This window comes from Camponotus floridanus, unplaced genomic scaffold (assembly GCF_003227725.1).
Source record: "Camponotus floridanus strain SB8 unplaced genomic scaffold, Cflo_v7.5 scaffold188, whole genome shotgun sequence".
Classification (NCBI taxonomy): domain Eukaryota; kingdom Metazoa; phylum Arthropoda; class Insecta; order Hymenoptera; family Formicidae; genus Camponotus; species Camponotus floridanus.
The window spans coordinates 290,658-307,829 of record NW_020229312.1 but is presented as its reverse complement, the minus strand read 5'-3'; the positions used below and the strand labels follow the sequence as shown (position 1 = coordinate 307,829).

At 36.8% G+C, this 17,172-nt stretch overlaps 1 protein-coding gene across 4 annotated transcripts; it reads right to left on the bottom strand.

Moving 5' to 3' along the window:
• Positions 1-1,089: 1,089 nt before the first annotated feature.
• LOC105257144 (protein tweety) lies at positions 1,090-15,309 on the bottom strand. Of its 4 annotated transcripts, none has more exons than XM_011267574.2 (9): positions 15,192-15,309; positions 8,033-8,247; positions 5,947-6,219; positions 5,320-5,654; positions 4,694-5,125; positions 4,501-4,602; positions 4,062-4,301; positions 3,311-3,504; positions 1,090-3,177 (listed from the first exon to the last, which is right to left on the bottom strand). In XM_011267574.2, the coding sequence occupies exons 2-8, from the start codon at positions 8,168-8,170 to the stop codon at positions 3,333-3,335; spliced, it is 1,692 nt and encodes a 563-aa protein (XP_011265876.1). In that variant the 5' UTR covers positions 8,171-8,247; positions 15,192-15,309; the 3' UTR covers positions 1,090-3,177; positions 3,311-3,332. The 4 variants fall into 4 exon arrangements, with proteins under 4 accessions (XP_011265876.1, XP_011265880.1, XP_011265878.1 ...); XM_011267578.2 differs by having other exon boundaries at positions 4,209-4,301; XM_011267576.2 differs by having other exon boundaries at positions 4,062-4,298.
• Between the last annotated feature and the right edge of the window lie 1,863 nt (positions 15,310-17,172).

Below are 17,172 nucleotides of genomic sequence, written 5' to 3'. Positions count from 1 at the left end.
TTCCTTCATCTGAATAATACATTGATCCCGTTTGCGCGCTTTATTGTAAAATCTCAAACTACAATTTCTCTTCGATTATGTAAAGATATCCATCTTCAGCGTTTTATAAGTTGAAAAAGAAAAAAAACAATATATTAAACAAGTGAAAAAAAAATTAAATATTGAATAAGAAATAAAATTCTGCGTGTGATTTGATAATTTTTAATGGAAAAACAAAATGGAAGAAAAAAAACTACTTCGATGCAAAATAAAACAAGTAAACGTAATGATATAACTAAAAAAAAGCTACGAAGCTATAAATAAAAGATGCTCATACTTCGTTAAAACACTGAAGCTGGATCAGGCTATATTTTCTCTCGACAAGTAATTTTTTTTTCTTAATCTAGAACATGTATCGGGGCAATCACGCACTAATATAGCTTTCATATGTATTAATAGTGACGATACAAATATCTGAGAAAAAAGAGCAATCCTCTTTAAATTTTTTCTTCAAGTCTTTTTATCTTTGTTTTTTTTTCTTGTTTAAATTGAGCCCATTGAGTTAAAAATTTGGCAAGAGATTTTTCACCTGTTATCGAATGTACTCAACTTTATATACTGACTAGGGTACTTTTCCGTCTCTCTTTCTATAAAATGAACAAAATACACACTTGTTCATCTACGCGGCCGGTATACCGCGTGTACACATTTAATATTTATCTCGTCGAAACTTAAATTAGCGCATTTAACTAAACTATACTACTAGTATATCTATATGAGCTATCGCGCTCTGTAATAAATATTACAATTATTTACATTGGATCAGAAAGTCCCCTTGCTATTCTCGCTCCTTGTAATTCTTGGTGTGTATTGCGATTACGATTAATTATAATAGTTATTCGACTAAACACAAGTTCCTAAGAAAATTCTGGAAAGTGGGTTTGCGATAAATGCATACATTATACACTGGAATGGCACGATTTTCTTCCCCGCATCCCGAAATCGTAGTCAAACTGTCAACCAAAGCGGCAAAATGCTTCCACGAATTCGTATAACATCTAGATTCGATTTATCACACGTTTTACGTTTACTCGATAATCTTAACTGTTACTGTTTATATACAGATTTACTGAATTATATGCGGATGCTGGTATAAAGTCACTTGTTATCGTTTGAAAATCTATCGACTCTTAGAAATTTCTAAATAGTAGTCAATTAGAGATGTACCGAATACACTACAACCTCAGGCATCCGTTCAGGCAAGAATTGACGAATTGCCAAGCGGATGCTCTGATAATCGTAAACAACACTCATCCGGTTATTCAGGCACAAAATTATTCCTTGATACTCGGATCTAATTATTTACGATTAAAACGTGGCGATTATAAAGATATCTAGCAAGCGGGAAATAATTACTGAAAGTTACGTTAAAATTTTTTAAAAGATGAGCCTTTTCACGTAAATTCTACTTCTCATCATCTTTATTATTTTAACATTGGTGTTAAAATAATTATTTGATATTCGACGCTATTTGACAAACATCAAATAATCGCTAGATTATATACCCGGTATATCTCTGGTGTTACAGAATGTCTCTCAGGAAGACTGCAGTCCGCAGAAAATTCATTTTCTATCCTTACAAAGTAAGATTCGATTTTAGATCCATTTCTTCCACCGCCTTAAAAAAAAAGTAATACAGTAAGTTTAACTAGTACGACTTGTGGAAGTAGATTTCCAGTAATTTTTATAATAAATCGGACACTCACGCGCGTGTTTTAGCTCCTCTTCCGCATGTGAAAATTGAAAACGCATAACATCTGTGCTACCATCATGTTTGTACTTAAAAAATATATTCGCCTAAGCATTGGCAGTACATCGTACATCAATCGACTTCTGCCAAAGTGTCTCGTAAAAATCACGAGACATTCGTACGGTAACTAGAGATGTATGTATATATAACGCGTTCACACATATATATATAAAGTGTATTGCATATCTCTCAGAGAAAAATTCAACGTAGATTCCCTCGGTGATAAAATGTAAAAAGTATATATATAAAAACCTCGGTATATCTCTCTCCCTCATTGTATATTTTGGTATTTCTTCTTCAGGACATTCAACGATATTTAACTTTCCTCAAGTTAAACATTGTACGCGAAATTAACAGCTAATTTAGAATGAACAAGCGAATAGTCTCTCTGTAAATGATGTCAATGTAAATATCTTTATATGAAGATCTTTGTGCTTATTCGTTGAGATGTACCTTGTCGATCAACCAACCAAGCAATAAATACATACGTCGCCGCTTTAAGTACCTATTCCTCTCTGGATACTTCGCGCGCGATCTGATCAAGAACGCGATAACAAAGAGAGAGGCTAACACAGAAGGACGTACCACAATCACTGTACATGATATACAAGTACAAAATCTCGGATATAAAGTATGTCTCACACAAGTTTCTAGGTTCTCTAAGATTTTTCTCGTCTCCTCCTCCTCACATCTTTTTCCCTCACTTTTATCGCAGATCCCCGAAATCGATTTGCCATTTTTTTCTCTTAAATAGGAACTCCGAATCGTACGACTTGAACTTGTCCTTCATCGAAGGACAAGATTTTTCCCCAGGTAAAATGACAATGTTTTGAAAATATGATTCACATACATTGAATACGATCGTCTCTTCTTTCTTTACCATGATTAGAGTTCCGTTACGGCATACAGATTAGGATCGCTACCCTGTACCTGACTCAGCGTGGCCACAGTCGGCTTTTCCTGCCTCCCCTGCGCTCGATTATACGTACCGTACATATTCGGCACCGTGTTATTTTGCGCGGCGGTACCGTTGAACTGACTGCGCGAGAAATTTCTGTCCAAAGTCCTGACCTGATCCTGCATCTGATCCTGAATGCGAATGTTAGGCGCCTTGTTCCGCACCAACGATCGAAACTGATTCATGTTAGTCTGCGAGCGCGACTCGAACTCCCACGTGGGCTGCTGTTGACTCGCGGGATTCGGCGGGAGCGGTCGATTTTGATTCCAGGCCGGAGTCGGACCCCTCTTTAGATTGGCCAGGTTCTTCGGATCCAGCGTTTGCGTCTTGCGAGAGTCCTGGAAAGTGGCAAGGTGCGCGGGTCCGTGCGAATTGTGAGACAGGGTACCGGTGAAGGACGCCACGCTGGGCGTCCAAGGTGGTTCTCTACCTGTGTAACATGAAATTTGATGTGTCATTTCAATTTTAATCGCAAAGAGTTAGAAAAAATATAGACTCTCATCGTCATATTTCGTTTAAATCCACCAAGGATGCATACGTATTAAGCCTTTTTTTATATTTACCGGGCCCTGCGGGGGCGTGCCCTCAGTAAAAGTCACTGGATTCTAGCGTTTTGCACTGTTTGCTCAGAGTCGCGTACTGGCCAGGTTGATCTCCGAGTCCAGAACGGTGTTCAGCTCGTCCACCCGTTGATTGCTGATTATGCTGAGATGATTTATGATCCCCGCCTGCTCCGCTCCCGTTAACACCCCCACCTCTGTAAATGGTGAGGAAGAACAAACCAAGTTGCAGCATTATCTTTGTTTTACATAATGACCGATGTTAGCTTATCTAAACATAAATCCAAATTCAATCACGCCTGCAAAACCGTCTATACATTATATTCACGTTGATAAAAGATTAGGATTACAAAGCGCGCTATTCTAGTTTTGTAATGATATTATAAAAGCAATCAAAAGTGTTTGCTAAGAAAAATATTAAATTTGTTCCTAAATATGCTATGTCTCGCGCAAAAACACTGAAATATTTAAATAATTAAAAAACATCAAATATAAAATCAAGACAATTATTCATATGCAATTATCACACTTTATCCCACGTATATTCGTTAAAAGCACTAATATAAAAATATAAATTCGATGTAAATTCGATATGATTTTTTTTTTGATGATGGTAAAATTATATATGATTAAAGCAACATTCAAAGGAGACGCACTGAATCTAATATAATATTTTAGCGCGATGTTCATCGATTTTTGAATTCAATTAGCTAAATAAATTAGGGAGAATAAACTGAAAATCTCATGCACAAACTTTAACATGCTCTCGTGCAGTTGACGTGCTCGAGCAGTCGCAGTAGCGTAGGACGGTGGGGGCGGCGTTAGCAAGAGAGGCTGCTTAATCGTATTATGAGTGCCAAGAGCATTCGAATTAAGCGTAGGGGCTGTAGGCGGGTACGACCCTTGGCCTCGAAGGGTCCGCGCTGCTATCGCTTGCGAGGCTGCCGACGGTGGTAAGTAAGGATCTTGTTCATCGACTTGATGGTAATCCCTTCTGGAACAAACGCATCATTGATTACGCCTTGTCTAAGTCGATCCAGCCGATACCACAAGAGTTCTCTTAAAATAGAATATGAACGATCCCATGGTACCTGCTGAAGCGTGAAAGATAAAAAAAACTTGGCCGCAATTTTTATATAAAAATATCTTGAGATCTGCAGATATTTAATTTTCATAAACATCAATACGCTTACCGTTTTCGTATATATATCCATGTATGCGAGTCCACCCAAACTAGTACAGTGAACAAGAGACCTGCGGCTAAACTGGCTATTAGCATAAAGCTTAATCCGTACCTAAAACATATTGCGGAGAGAGTTATTACTGTAGGAGAAAGTTTTACATATCCATATTCAGCGTATAAAATTTATTAGGATATCAACTTACAATCCCAAGTGACATAGACTCTTAGCGGCATGAACGTATTGCTTGTGTAGAGCTTTGCAGTCGAGTAATGTGGCCAGGCCCGATACAAGTCTGTCTACAGTATTAACATCGGTGGACAAGCTGCTGAGTTTCGGCTGGAGTTGCTGATCCTTAAACAGTTCTATCGCTAATTTAGTCACGCTATTCAAATTGTGCCTCATGTTTCCCACCGCACGTTGCGCGTCCCGCAATCTCTGCGTAAATGGATTACTGCGCGTGTTCTCACAATGTGTGTAGTACGAGAGTACCTCGGAGGCTAAGGTCGACGGTACGGCTTTGCTTAGATAACCGTCGGGCGATACACAAAGATCACCTAGTGCTACAGAAGTGGCCAGATATAAGGAAGCCATGAGCCAAGAGACGATTACCGCAAATAAGCCGAATACGGAGAATCTGAAAAGAAATTCTATCAGAATGACTTCGTTTTGACTTCACATCTGTAACGTGTACAGAAGATGTAATCTCTCTCAAATAATAATTAATTAATAATATCAATTTTTAATATTTTGCTCAGGAATGTGTACAAGATAATTTTAGATAAAATTGAGATACTAGATAGGTTGATTTCCATTTTTAAAGAAACGTACGTTATGAGGACGCATCTAGAGTGCCGTGCAACACCGACCACCAGAACCACACAAAGAACAAGTAGAGCGCTCAAGACTGCCATAGTGATAGGCCATCTTAATTGCTCGATCTTCTCTCCCATTCCGATGGCGCCAGCGAGACTGATACCGCTTAAGGGCTTTCGTATCTCGAAACTCCGATTTACAGCGATGCTCGTGTTTTGCTTCATACCGTTAAGTGCCACCAATAGCCAGCCTAACATAGTTTTATTGCTGACCGGAGCGTCGAATTCGTCACCTAGGGCGGTCAATTGCGGTTGCACTTTTTTCTTCAGAGTCGCTTCTATAGTGTCAGTCTGAAAAATGTATAATTATGACATGCAAGTAAAAATACGACTCTTATAGTTGATTATTTAAATTATAATTGAGCTAAGATTCTTAATTTATATATCTTCTATTAAATATTGAGAATATTTTTCAATGAAATATCCTTCAAAAATAGGAATTTTACAAATATATGCCACATAAAGTTATTTTTTCACATAAGAATTCAAAGTATTAAAGCGATTCACTGTTCAACACTTATCAGAATGTTTTATTACTATGATAAACAAAATACAACCGCAAAATACTGCGCAAGAATCAGACCTGATTTCTGACGCCCATGAGGATTCCATCGACGTTCTTCGCCGCGGCTACCAGTTGCACTAAACCGTTGTGCACGTCGTCGTTGCCATAAAGACCAACAGCAACTGCTCCACTACAGAGCAACGCTAGGATGGCCAAGGAACACTTCAATGCGGTTATCGACTTCTTGGGGCGCGGCCTCCGGTCGCAGCATCTCGTTACCAAATAAACCAACAATACCAGCAACGTTAAGATTAACCAGGCTGCAGGAATACTTCCCAATATCCCGAGGCTCTGAAAAAATTGCATCCAGTCTTTTTCCCTTTTTCTCATGTACATATCTTTTTTTTACAAAAAAAAAAACTTTTAAATCTGAGACTTTTTAATATATAAAATATAATTTTATATAAAAGCCATTTTATAAAATTTTATAAAAGTTAACGCACAAAAATGAATCATGAGTCTTTAGATTATGAAGTAAAAATTTTTTCAAAATTAATAATAAAAATTAAATTAAAATTTAATTTAAAATTAAATTTAATTAGGAGAGAAGCTCTCCTCTCTCTCTTCTTTCTCTATCTATCTTTCTCTCTTACATTCTTGGCCTCGAGAAATTTCGGTTACGCGCGCTATCTAAATAAACAACGTCCAAAAAATTGGACGAACGCCAAGATTTGTTCATTTCCGCTACTCTCAAAGATGCTCGTGCCAATAGCGTTATCACATCGTCGTGCATCGTCGAGGACTGCATTGTGACACCATTCCGGACGCATTTTACGCATTTGCTTTGTGCGCGAAACTGCGCTCAGGACCACCTCGTAACTTTCATCCGCTTCTCTTCTTTTCCCAAGATGTTTATCTCGTTTCCCGGCGACTTTTAACTCCGCCGATCCATCCTGCTGAGCAAGCGCGACGGAAACGTGCGCCGAGAGCAAGTTTCAAAGTCGACTCGGGTGTTCCGTTCCATGAATTCGTCGACTTCGACGGGGAAAACGTGACTGAAGAAAGGGAAGGGCAGGAGAGAGAGAGGGGGGGGGGAGATGAAGAAAAGACCGAGGGTAATATGACGGGATACACCCGAGCATGTTGCCCCCCCGTTCGCGAGTTGCCCCCGAGGCGCATTATGCGAAAGCCTTTGTGCATTGTTTGAGCTTTCCCAGCCATTGTGCTTTCCTACTGTTACACGCGGCCTGGATTCTTGCGCGCTCACGCTCGTGGCATCCACCTGCCTGTCGTGTGTTTTTTCGGCCTTTTTTTTCCTTCCCTTCTGCCAGCTTCTCGTTCTCCGTTTTTCCTCCTTTTTTTCTGCCTTTCTTTTTGCATCCTCGCCGTGTTACATCCTCGCCACGTCCCGTCACCGATTGGCTTCTCCCGGACACATGAATCGTTTCTTTCCTCCTTCTTTTTCCCCTTTCTCGTTCCTGGATGTTTCCTCTTTGAACTTCTATGTCCATGTCCATGCATCGCAAATCTACAAGCTGACTATAATAATAATCCATAATGGCCTTTGCCCCTAAGGGGATACCTCGCGGGAAATTGTGATTTTCCAACATCCAAGGTGTTAGCATCAGGAAATAGAGAGTATCATACTCAAACGGGATTCTCAATTAATGCACGACCGCTTGTGCAAAATGTAAACTCGAATATGAAACAAATTACAAAATATTGAAAGAATCGAGGGATGAGAGGACCGACACCAGAAAGAACACCCTCTTGAATTATATCAGCGGGAAAGATGTTGTTTCAAATATTTATATAAATTACATGTATTTGAAGTATATCCTCCAGCGAGATTGAAAAGTTGATACTCCCCAAGAGAACATTTCAACCAGCGCACACACACACATTGATTTGAATAAAATATTTATCTTAAGACTCTCTTGGGGTTCGCACGCGAAATCCGAATCCTCTCGTCGAGTAATTCGTTCATCGATCCAGGCAAGAGACTTAAAAGCTCGGGTCGATTAATCGGGGACGCACTTTGTTTCCAATCAACGGAGGTCGGTTCGTCCATCAGCAGACGCTGAAGGGATCTAATAGTAAAATCGTGCCCCAAAAAAAAGTCAAGTCGACAATCTTCATACATCTGCATCCGGGGAATGCCTACCTCCAAATATATTTCGGAATGCGGGTTGAATGTGTTATTGACCGAGTGTAGAGAGACGTTGAGGTGCGGCAGACTGTGAAAGATCTTCGCGTATTGTGGTACCGTGTACTGCTCCGGAAGCTGCTGACCGCCCGCCATTTTGCCGGATCCTTATCTGCCAAAAACCCTTGTCGAGAACGTGCCTCCTACTCGTCAAGACATGCTACGCTCGAGCGCTGTAATTGAAAAATCAGAGATCAGTATATTTCTGAGAATATAATATTCGGAAAAATCAATATTAATGTGCAACGAGATACTGTGCAAATAGAATCTGGATTTCGTGCTAATTTAAATTTAAATTACCATTTATAATTAACGTTTATGTAATTGTATAATATGTACTCTATAAATTGTATTACATAATTCATTAATATATATGTTACATGATTTATTACTTTTTATATACTTTTCATTCGAAATCTAAAAATTCTGTAGGAAAAAAGCGAACTATTAATATATTATATATTTATTTTCCTTTGTTTTATCTTTTATTAAAAGCGATAAAATATCAAATCACACACACACACACACACACACACACACACACACACACACACACACACACACACACACACACACACACACACACACACTCTCTCTCTCTCTCTCTCTCTCTCTCTCTCTTTCTGCTTTTTAGCTTCTCTGCTTTTTAGAAAAAACACTGAAGATAATTTAATTAATAAATATATTATTCAAATATTATTTATTAATATTTAATTACACATTTTCATAAACTTGCAAAAAATAAACTATTTCTTCGGAGAGACGTACAAGAATGTCCTACTTTATTATCTTTTGACAGATATGTCAGGTGTTCTAACAGTCCAATAAAAATTTAAAATGTCTCATAAAATTCAAAATAATTGCTTCCAAATATTGCAACATATTGTATTAATACACTACCCATCATTCTTCATTTGAATTAAAATATTATACAACAAAGTAATTCAAATATCAATTTTTTAATCGATTTCCAGAGAATGATCTTGTAAATAAATTAATAGAAAATTAATTTGTGGGTTAGAAAAAGATAGAACTAATTTATTAGCGATTAAATTCCTACCATTTGATCTACGTTGATCCCATTAACTTCTCGCGCAATATTTCTACAGTTTATCGAAGAAAGTTACTCGCAATTAAAACGTCAAATCTTTTGCTAAAGAGCCTCATCGAGAGTTTTAATTTGATTATTTCGTATTAGCATATTGTGTGTGCTCCCGCTCTTTCGTTGTGAGTCATACGATTCAATCTCGGCTAAATACGTGGACGTCACTCAGTGTCGCAAAACGTTTTAGCGTAGTGATTCAACTCTTCCGTAGTGGAATCAACGCGCGCTTAATTAATGAAGTCTGCGCCAGAGCCTGGACTCCCCCTGTCCCTCGTCCCTCTCGCTCTATTGACATCGCTAAAGATTTTCCAAGATGCTTTTTAGTCCTCAAATCGACTGAAGCGGATTTAATGGGCTATTATCGCTTAAAAACTTTTGCAAAACTTAAATGTTTTTGTGAAAAAACTCTTTCATGTACGTCTACTTGGTATGTATGCTTATTCAATTTAAGAAAATAAAAACTTGAAGTTAATGATGAGAAACGTACAACAAATTGTGATATAAAAAATTGAAGAATACAAAACAACAATTATTTTCTGAATTAATAGTCTGTCAATTAAAACAATTTTAACAATAATAACAGACTCTGAAAAAAAAATTTATGTACATATGGAAATCAATTTTAATCTTAAATCTCTCTCTCTCTCTCTTTTTCTATTATTGTGTAAGCTTACATTAAACTTAAGAAAATAAAAACTTAAAATTAATATAATAATGAAACGTACACTAAATTGTGATATAAAAAACTGAAGAATACAAAACAACAATTATTTTTTAAATTAATAGTCTCAATTAAAATAATTTTAACAATAATAACAGATTCTGAAAAAAAATGTATGTACATGTGGAAATGTAATTTTTATTTTTATTTTAAATTTCTCTTTTTACGTATGTCTATTATTATGTACGCCTACATTGAACTTAAAAAAATAAAAACTTGAAATTAATGCAAATTATGATATGAAAAGCTAAGAATTTAAAAGCATTTATTAAATATATATAAAAAAAATTGCATTATCATTTTTTTGCAATCTTGATAATTAAAAAACTAGAAAATGTAACTTGGAATAAAAATCGCCAAGTTTAAGCAAACTCAGAGAAATCAAAATGCGCTTTAAATATCTCGTCATAATTATAAGAATACGTTGATAAACTAATAGCGCGAATGCGTGGGTGCGCGTTTATTTTCGTCGATTGAATAAATAAAACGCCTACGTAGAAGGATGGAATCTCGATCAGAATAAAATTCTCGTAGAACTACGAGAGACTTAATTCATCGTGTGTGTACGAGAACCTGTTCGAATATGTTACAGTGTTAAACATGATGTTTGAATCGGGGGGTGTCTCCCGACCGATTAGCGTATAACATATATTTCATATATTTTATACGTCGTCTACACGTTCTATATCGAACTCTTGCAGACAAGCAACAAATAACTATCTCCGTAATAAATATACCGCGGATCGATAAAGTGCAATGTACACATACGGTTTATTAACCTACTTTCCTGATTCCATTCTATCCGTACATCGTAAACTCACAACACGCTTCTTCCCCCAATGGACTCGATAATACATTCAAATGAGGAAATCCATAATAATATACGTGCTCCTTCATATCAACATTATATCATCAACGGTTTGAAAATACTCGAACCAAGAAAGTTTCTTGATTCCTTCAATCAAAATATCACGATTCGATAAGAAAAAAGAAAGCCTCTTGCAAGGGATTGATAGAAAAAAATTAAATTAAATTAAAGACGCAATAATAATAATAATAATAATAATAATCGAAATAAATCGCAATTCGCGACAAATTCAAATAATCGTAATCGAGCTGTCACTATTAAATATTACGAAAGAACCGCGAGCGATTCCGTCACTCGATAGTGATTTTATCGGGCTTAACGTATAATAATATCTGATTCGCGCAGAGAAATCTTTCGTACTTTGCATTTTACGTCACCGCCGAAGCGCGAGCGGTTATTCATTTTCGTCCGATAAAAAAGCGGCAATTTTATCGCTGGAAACGCCGCAAGAAGCCATTCGCGAACGCCATTCGCGGAGGGACTACCCGGTGTACATATCGTGTATGTGCGTCCGTATTTTTATTCATATATTTTTATGCCATTCCACATGCATGCGTCAACGCAGGTAGGAATAAAGCCATCGCCAATCGCGTCGTGGTTTTAAATGAAGATTATTACGCGATCGTCCATCTGTCACCTGCCTGGATCTTTTATTTTCATCTCCTTTATTTATTTATTTTTTTAGCAGCCAAGTATTGTTCATTTGTAAAGACGGAATGGATTTATTTCGGTTATTTGCAGCGTGAAGAATGGCAGAATAATTCCGGTGCCGTGTTATTTTAAAATTCGACCGATTCTCTCTTCCGCTATTTAATATAATTTTAACGACGTATTATTATGTAATTATGTAGTCTGTAATTATATTAACTTCGTTCGATGTATGTATTTACATACACTTTACTTTGCAAGTCAAAATTGTAATTTCAAAACTAAAAGATTTAAAAACTGAAAATTAATTGTTATCAGCTATGCTAATAATTAAGTCTGATAAAAAATCGAAAGAAAAATTATAGAAGTACATAATATTAAAAATATTAGAATATAAAATATAAAAAAATAATAAAATAAATATATAAATAATATAAATAATAAAAATCGTGAGCAAGGAAAGATAGAAATTTATAAATAAATTCCTTTAGAAATCTATTAATAAAATATCCACAGAGTTTCCCCTTAAGAAATTTATTAATAAGATCCACAGTTTCTAGGCTCAATATTTTTCTTTAGAGCAACGAACCGATCCATTATTACAGGACTACGTTGTTCACGTCGTCCGCATTTTTTGTAGCTTCATTCTTTTTCCTTCCTCTCGAGCTATTCACTACGCCTGTTTCGTTCTAAGTGCATAAAATGTAGAGCGTGCATGTAACGCGAACGGAGCTCCCTAGTAATATCGAGTAAAGCAGAGACCATGTTGCTTTGTCACGAGAATGTAAATGTAAAAAAGGGAATTTTGCGAAATTTTTTTCTCAAGCCAGATAGGTTATTTTGCAAATTTACGATGCATTTATGAATAAATTCAACAGAACGCTTTTTGCTTTTTTGTCGTCACATCGCTTTTGCCTCTTCTCTAAATAAGACACGTTGTTATTTTGGCATAGGATACCTTAAGGTGGTTTCCATTTAGCGATACAAATCGACATAAGCGTCATTCTGTCTTTTCTCAATGAACAACGATGAATATCAATGAATAATAAAGAATCTGTCTTTTTCCAACATTGGTGAATAATAAAGATGGAATGACGCTTGTGTCACGAACTGAAAAGCGCCCTTAGTGAAGAAACAACTCGGAGCAGCCTGATTTTCGGCATTAAAACCTGATAAGCATAATTTTTCTCGATGAATAATAATGAATATCAATAAATAATAAAGAATTTGTTTTTTGTTTCAACATTGGTGAATAATAAAGATGGAATGACGCTTGTGTCGCCAAACGGAAAACGCCCTTAGTGAAGAAACAACTCGGAGCAGCTTGATTTTCGGCATTAAAATCTGATAAGCGTCATTTTTCTCAATGAATATTAATGAATAATAAAGAATCTGTTTTTTGTTTCAACAATGGTGAATAATAAAGATGGAATGACGCTTGTGTCGTTAAATGGAAAGCACCCTTAGTGAAGGAGCAATTCGGAGCAGCCTGATTTTCAGCATTAAAATCTGATAAGCGTTATTTTTCTCAATGAATATTAATGAATAATAAAGAATCTGTCTTTTTCCAACATTGGTGAATAATAAAGATGGAATGATGCTTGTGTCGCCAAATGGAAAACGCCCTTAGTGAAGGAGCAACTCGGAGCAGCCTGACTTTTGGCATTAAAACCTAGTAAGCGTGTCTGTTACCGACCAGAGCGTGTCGTGAATCGTGAATTGCGCGCGCAAAAAAGTCATCGACCGATCTTTCATAGTCGTTTGGTATCGCCACATGCAATTGCTCGCGATCGATCGACTATAACGCGGCTATAACGCGTCGTCTATAGAGCCTGTCTCGATGACTCTCGTCGAGAGACGGGACGTCCGCATGTGGTTTCTTCGCACGCTCGAGCACGTTGTCACTTTGAAAAGATTGAGTTGAGTCTCGTTACGCGAGATTCCTGCGTCTCGAGCACGTGCTTTCCACGAGATCGAAGTGCGATCAAAGCGAACGGAAGTGACACGGAAATGATAAATCTTGTTTCGCTTCGAAAAAAAAATGACGATAAGAGTGATTGATAAGGCGACATTTTTTAATTTCCACGAAACTTTCCACGCACGTTCAACATCGAAATATTTCACGTAATATTTATTATATCATATTATTACAAAATTAACGTTATGTAAATTGGCGAATGCAATAAATGTGAATAAATATTAAAAAATGGTATTTAATGATCAAATATGTAATGATTAAATATGCAAAGTGTATAAAATGCGTGTATGTGTAAGACGCAATAAAATCTCTCCAGACGAATATTCGGACAAAGATTTTTAATATTGATTAAAAATTGATATCGAATACGAAATTAAAAAACTGCTTTCTATAAATTAGGAATTTTGGAATTATTTCGCGAATAAATGTGTGTATAATACTTTAATTATTAAATATTTATTTTGATTAATTTCATTTATTTAGTAAAAAAAATAAACGGGAAATAAATTTACCTTATATGTCAAATTTAACGCTCCGAGAATTGGAGTTTTATGCCTATCGTTTTTCAAAAAATAACGCACACATGTGAACAGTATTTTAATTATTAAATAAAGTAAAGTATATAAAAAAATATATCGTGGAAAAAATATATCTTTTCGGCCAAATGTTGACCAGAAAATTTTAAAAATTTGAAAAACTCATATATCGAAAATATGAAATTAAAAACTAGTTCCTTAGGATCATTTCCATTGAAAAAGGACGCGCGACATATGTACGCGTGTCTCCAACAATTTCATCGCGAGAGACTTACACTCTTGAGTTAGATTTCAGAGTATCAAGGAGGATACACGTGAGATTTTGCACTTGAATGATCGCGATCCTAGATCCCTCATCGTATTTTCGACCCGTGTTGTCGAACCCGGGTCGGTGCACGCTATCGCACGCTAAAAAGTCATCGACCTATCGCGTATAATCGTTAACATCCGCCACCTTCCATCATATCGCCTCGTGTTCCTCGTCATCGTCGCAGAATGACGATGACATTTCTCGTCGCAAAGACAACAAGATGGGCCCGAGGAAGACCCCGCTCGATATCCTCCTCTAGAGAACGAGTTATCCGCGTTCCATGGTCATCGCCGAGGCTTCCGCTCTCTCGGCGACGATCATGTGAGGCGTCTTAGGCTTTTACGGGACCCTCGGCCCACGCTACGCAACATCTGGCGAGGTTTCCTCGGTTCCGGGAGACGAAATCCAGCTCCCATGCACTTCATCCGACAACCTCTCTTTCTCTCTCTCTCTCTCTCTCTCTCTCTCTCTCTCTCTCTCATTCGCTCTCGCATACATGCACACGCACACAGCCGAGTTGGAGTAGTGTATTCTCGCACCCACACACTGTCGCCCCCAGTATGTACCGTGTATCGATCCCCGAGAGTACACGCGAAGACGACAGTGAGCGCCATCAGGCTCCTCTGTTTCTCTCTTTCCCTCTCTCTCTGTTTCTCTCTCTCGCTCTACTATGTATATACTATATATATATCATCTCTTTCTCGCTTATCTCGAGAACTAGCAGGCGCTGCCTTTGTTGCGTACGAGGCGACCGTGCTGTTACGTTACTCCGGGGCACTTTACAAAGCACACGGGGTACGATATAACGTACCTAAGGGCGAGTCCGCGAGAGAGCACGGGATCCTCGCCGGGCGGATCACCTGGTGTGGGTGACGGGGATACTTGACGACACTCGGCGACTCTCGTTCCGAGATGCATCAACGATCGACGAGTCGAAGTGAGAATTCTTACCTCGATTTTTTTTCTCAGTGACAAGCCCGTGTACGCTCGCGCACGTAAACGCGACCAGCGACATGCAACACACACGTGCACACCCGACGACGGCCCGAGTCCGACTGACGAAGGGGTGGGGCGGCGTCGCGGCCGATCGCCCCACTCCCCGCCTCTCCCCCCCTCCCTACCTCTTGCTGCACTTGCGCGAGGGCTTTCCGTTCGCGGATGCGTTCGGCTTCTCTCGTGCACTCTTGTTTGCGTTTGAAACGAGATGGATAGATATGCGTTCGAACGTATGAGGTGCAGAAAGGAGCAGCTTTAACGAACAGATGTCGCACAAAAATGGCGCGAATAATGAATTGAACGGGCTAAGAAGTCCAATATTTTCTTTCTATCCCGATTATTAAAAATCTTCCTTCTACTTCTTCTTGTTAAGTTATACATTATAAAGTAATTAATAAATTAATTAATTCAACAATTAATAAATCTATGCACGTACACATCGGTCGTTGAAGTATCCAGCTCCATCTAGTTGCAATGCATTAATATTGTAACATAAAACTGTCGATACGTCAGCTACGGAAAGATAAATAGGATAATACAGAAAAAATGGAAATGTAAAAAATATTTATAAGCTTATTAGTAAAAATTTTTTTCTTAAATTGCACTATAAATTATGTAAATAAATAATATTTGAATGGCAGCAATGCAACAATAATAGTCTGTGCTGTATGGGAGTATTTTCATTTAATTAATCATTAAAAATCCCCCTCTTTTTAAACATATACATGCAATCTAATTAATTAAAATATTTCAATTTAAATACACATTTTTTAATGTATTATATATAATTAATAAATGCTTAAATGTTTGAATAAGATCAAGAGATGCCTGCAGGAAGATTGTCTCCTTTTAAAATTAAATGCTCTTAAAATAGAAAGAAGAAGAAATATTTTTGCTTCATTTGTGTTTATTTTCACTTTTTCGTCAAATCATTCAGAATTTCTGATCGTCGATAAGATATCAATAAATGTTGCGGTGTCTTAATTTACTTAAGAGCCCGTTTTATTTGGTCACAATAAGAACTTTGCACGCGCATTATATAGTCAGCATTAAACCTAAAAAGATATTCAAAAAGACAACGTATCATGATATCCTTCTTCCTTGCTTTCTTTCTTTCATTCTTTGTCTTGTAAATGTGTAACAAAATGCAATGCACGACGAGTGACACGAAAGCCATAAATGGGACAAAATTACATATGCAACGTGCATAAAGTGGAATGACATTTTTTCCATATATACATTCTCTACTCTTATTCCAACAAAAGAGTAAGTAATATAATGTTAATATATAATGTATAGATTCTTTTTCAGTCAATTTTTACCGCAATTTCTAAAATCATTATAACGGGTAGAAAAGGTCGCATGAATCTCACGGTTCACATCGTTGCTAATCATCGTTATATGCACTTCCTACCCGTGCCCATGATACGTGTGACTAGTAATATAAAAATTAATTAATTAATACAATAACTTAAATATCTTTCGCACACTATATATATATAATCAAATGTGTGTTTGTATATATATATATATATGTATATATGTATATATATATATATATATATATATATGTTATAATATATATAACATATATATATAATATATGTGTATATTATATATATAGTATATATATATATATATATATATATATATATATATATATTCTCGTTTTTTCACTCTTTGCTCATGTTCACTACTCAACATCCGATTGGAATGATTATTAAAAAATTGAGAAATCGAATATTTAATCGCAATAAGAGAAACCAACTGCGGATTCAAGTTTTCATTATATAGAAAAGCCATTCTCTTTCTTTCTCCTCGTGTTTTTCGTAAATTAATTATGCCTTTTTTTGCAACAGTGGAGTAATGTGTCCGCACGATTGGAAGAACTCGAATGACACAGCTTGTAATAATATAAATTGTAACTTATGCTGCT

Excerpts from the sequence above, each read along its gene's own strand:
- LOC105257144 (XM_011267574.2), bottom strand. The coding sequence starts at position 8,170 with ATGGCGGGCGGTCAGCAGCTTCCGGAGCAGTACACGGTACCACAATAC. Across the intron at positions 4,603-4,693 it reads AGTCTATGTCACTTGGGATT|GTACGGATTAAGCTTTATGC; the intron begins GTAAGTTGATAT and ends AATATGTTTTAG. Across the intron at positions 3,505-4,061 it reads CTGCACGAGAGCATGTTAAA|AGGTGGGGGTGTTAACGGGA; the intron begins GTTTGTGCATGA and ends CACCATTTACAG.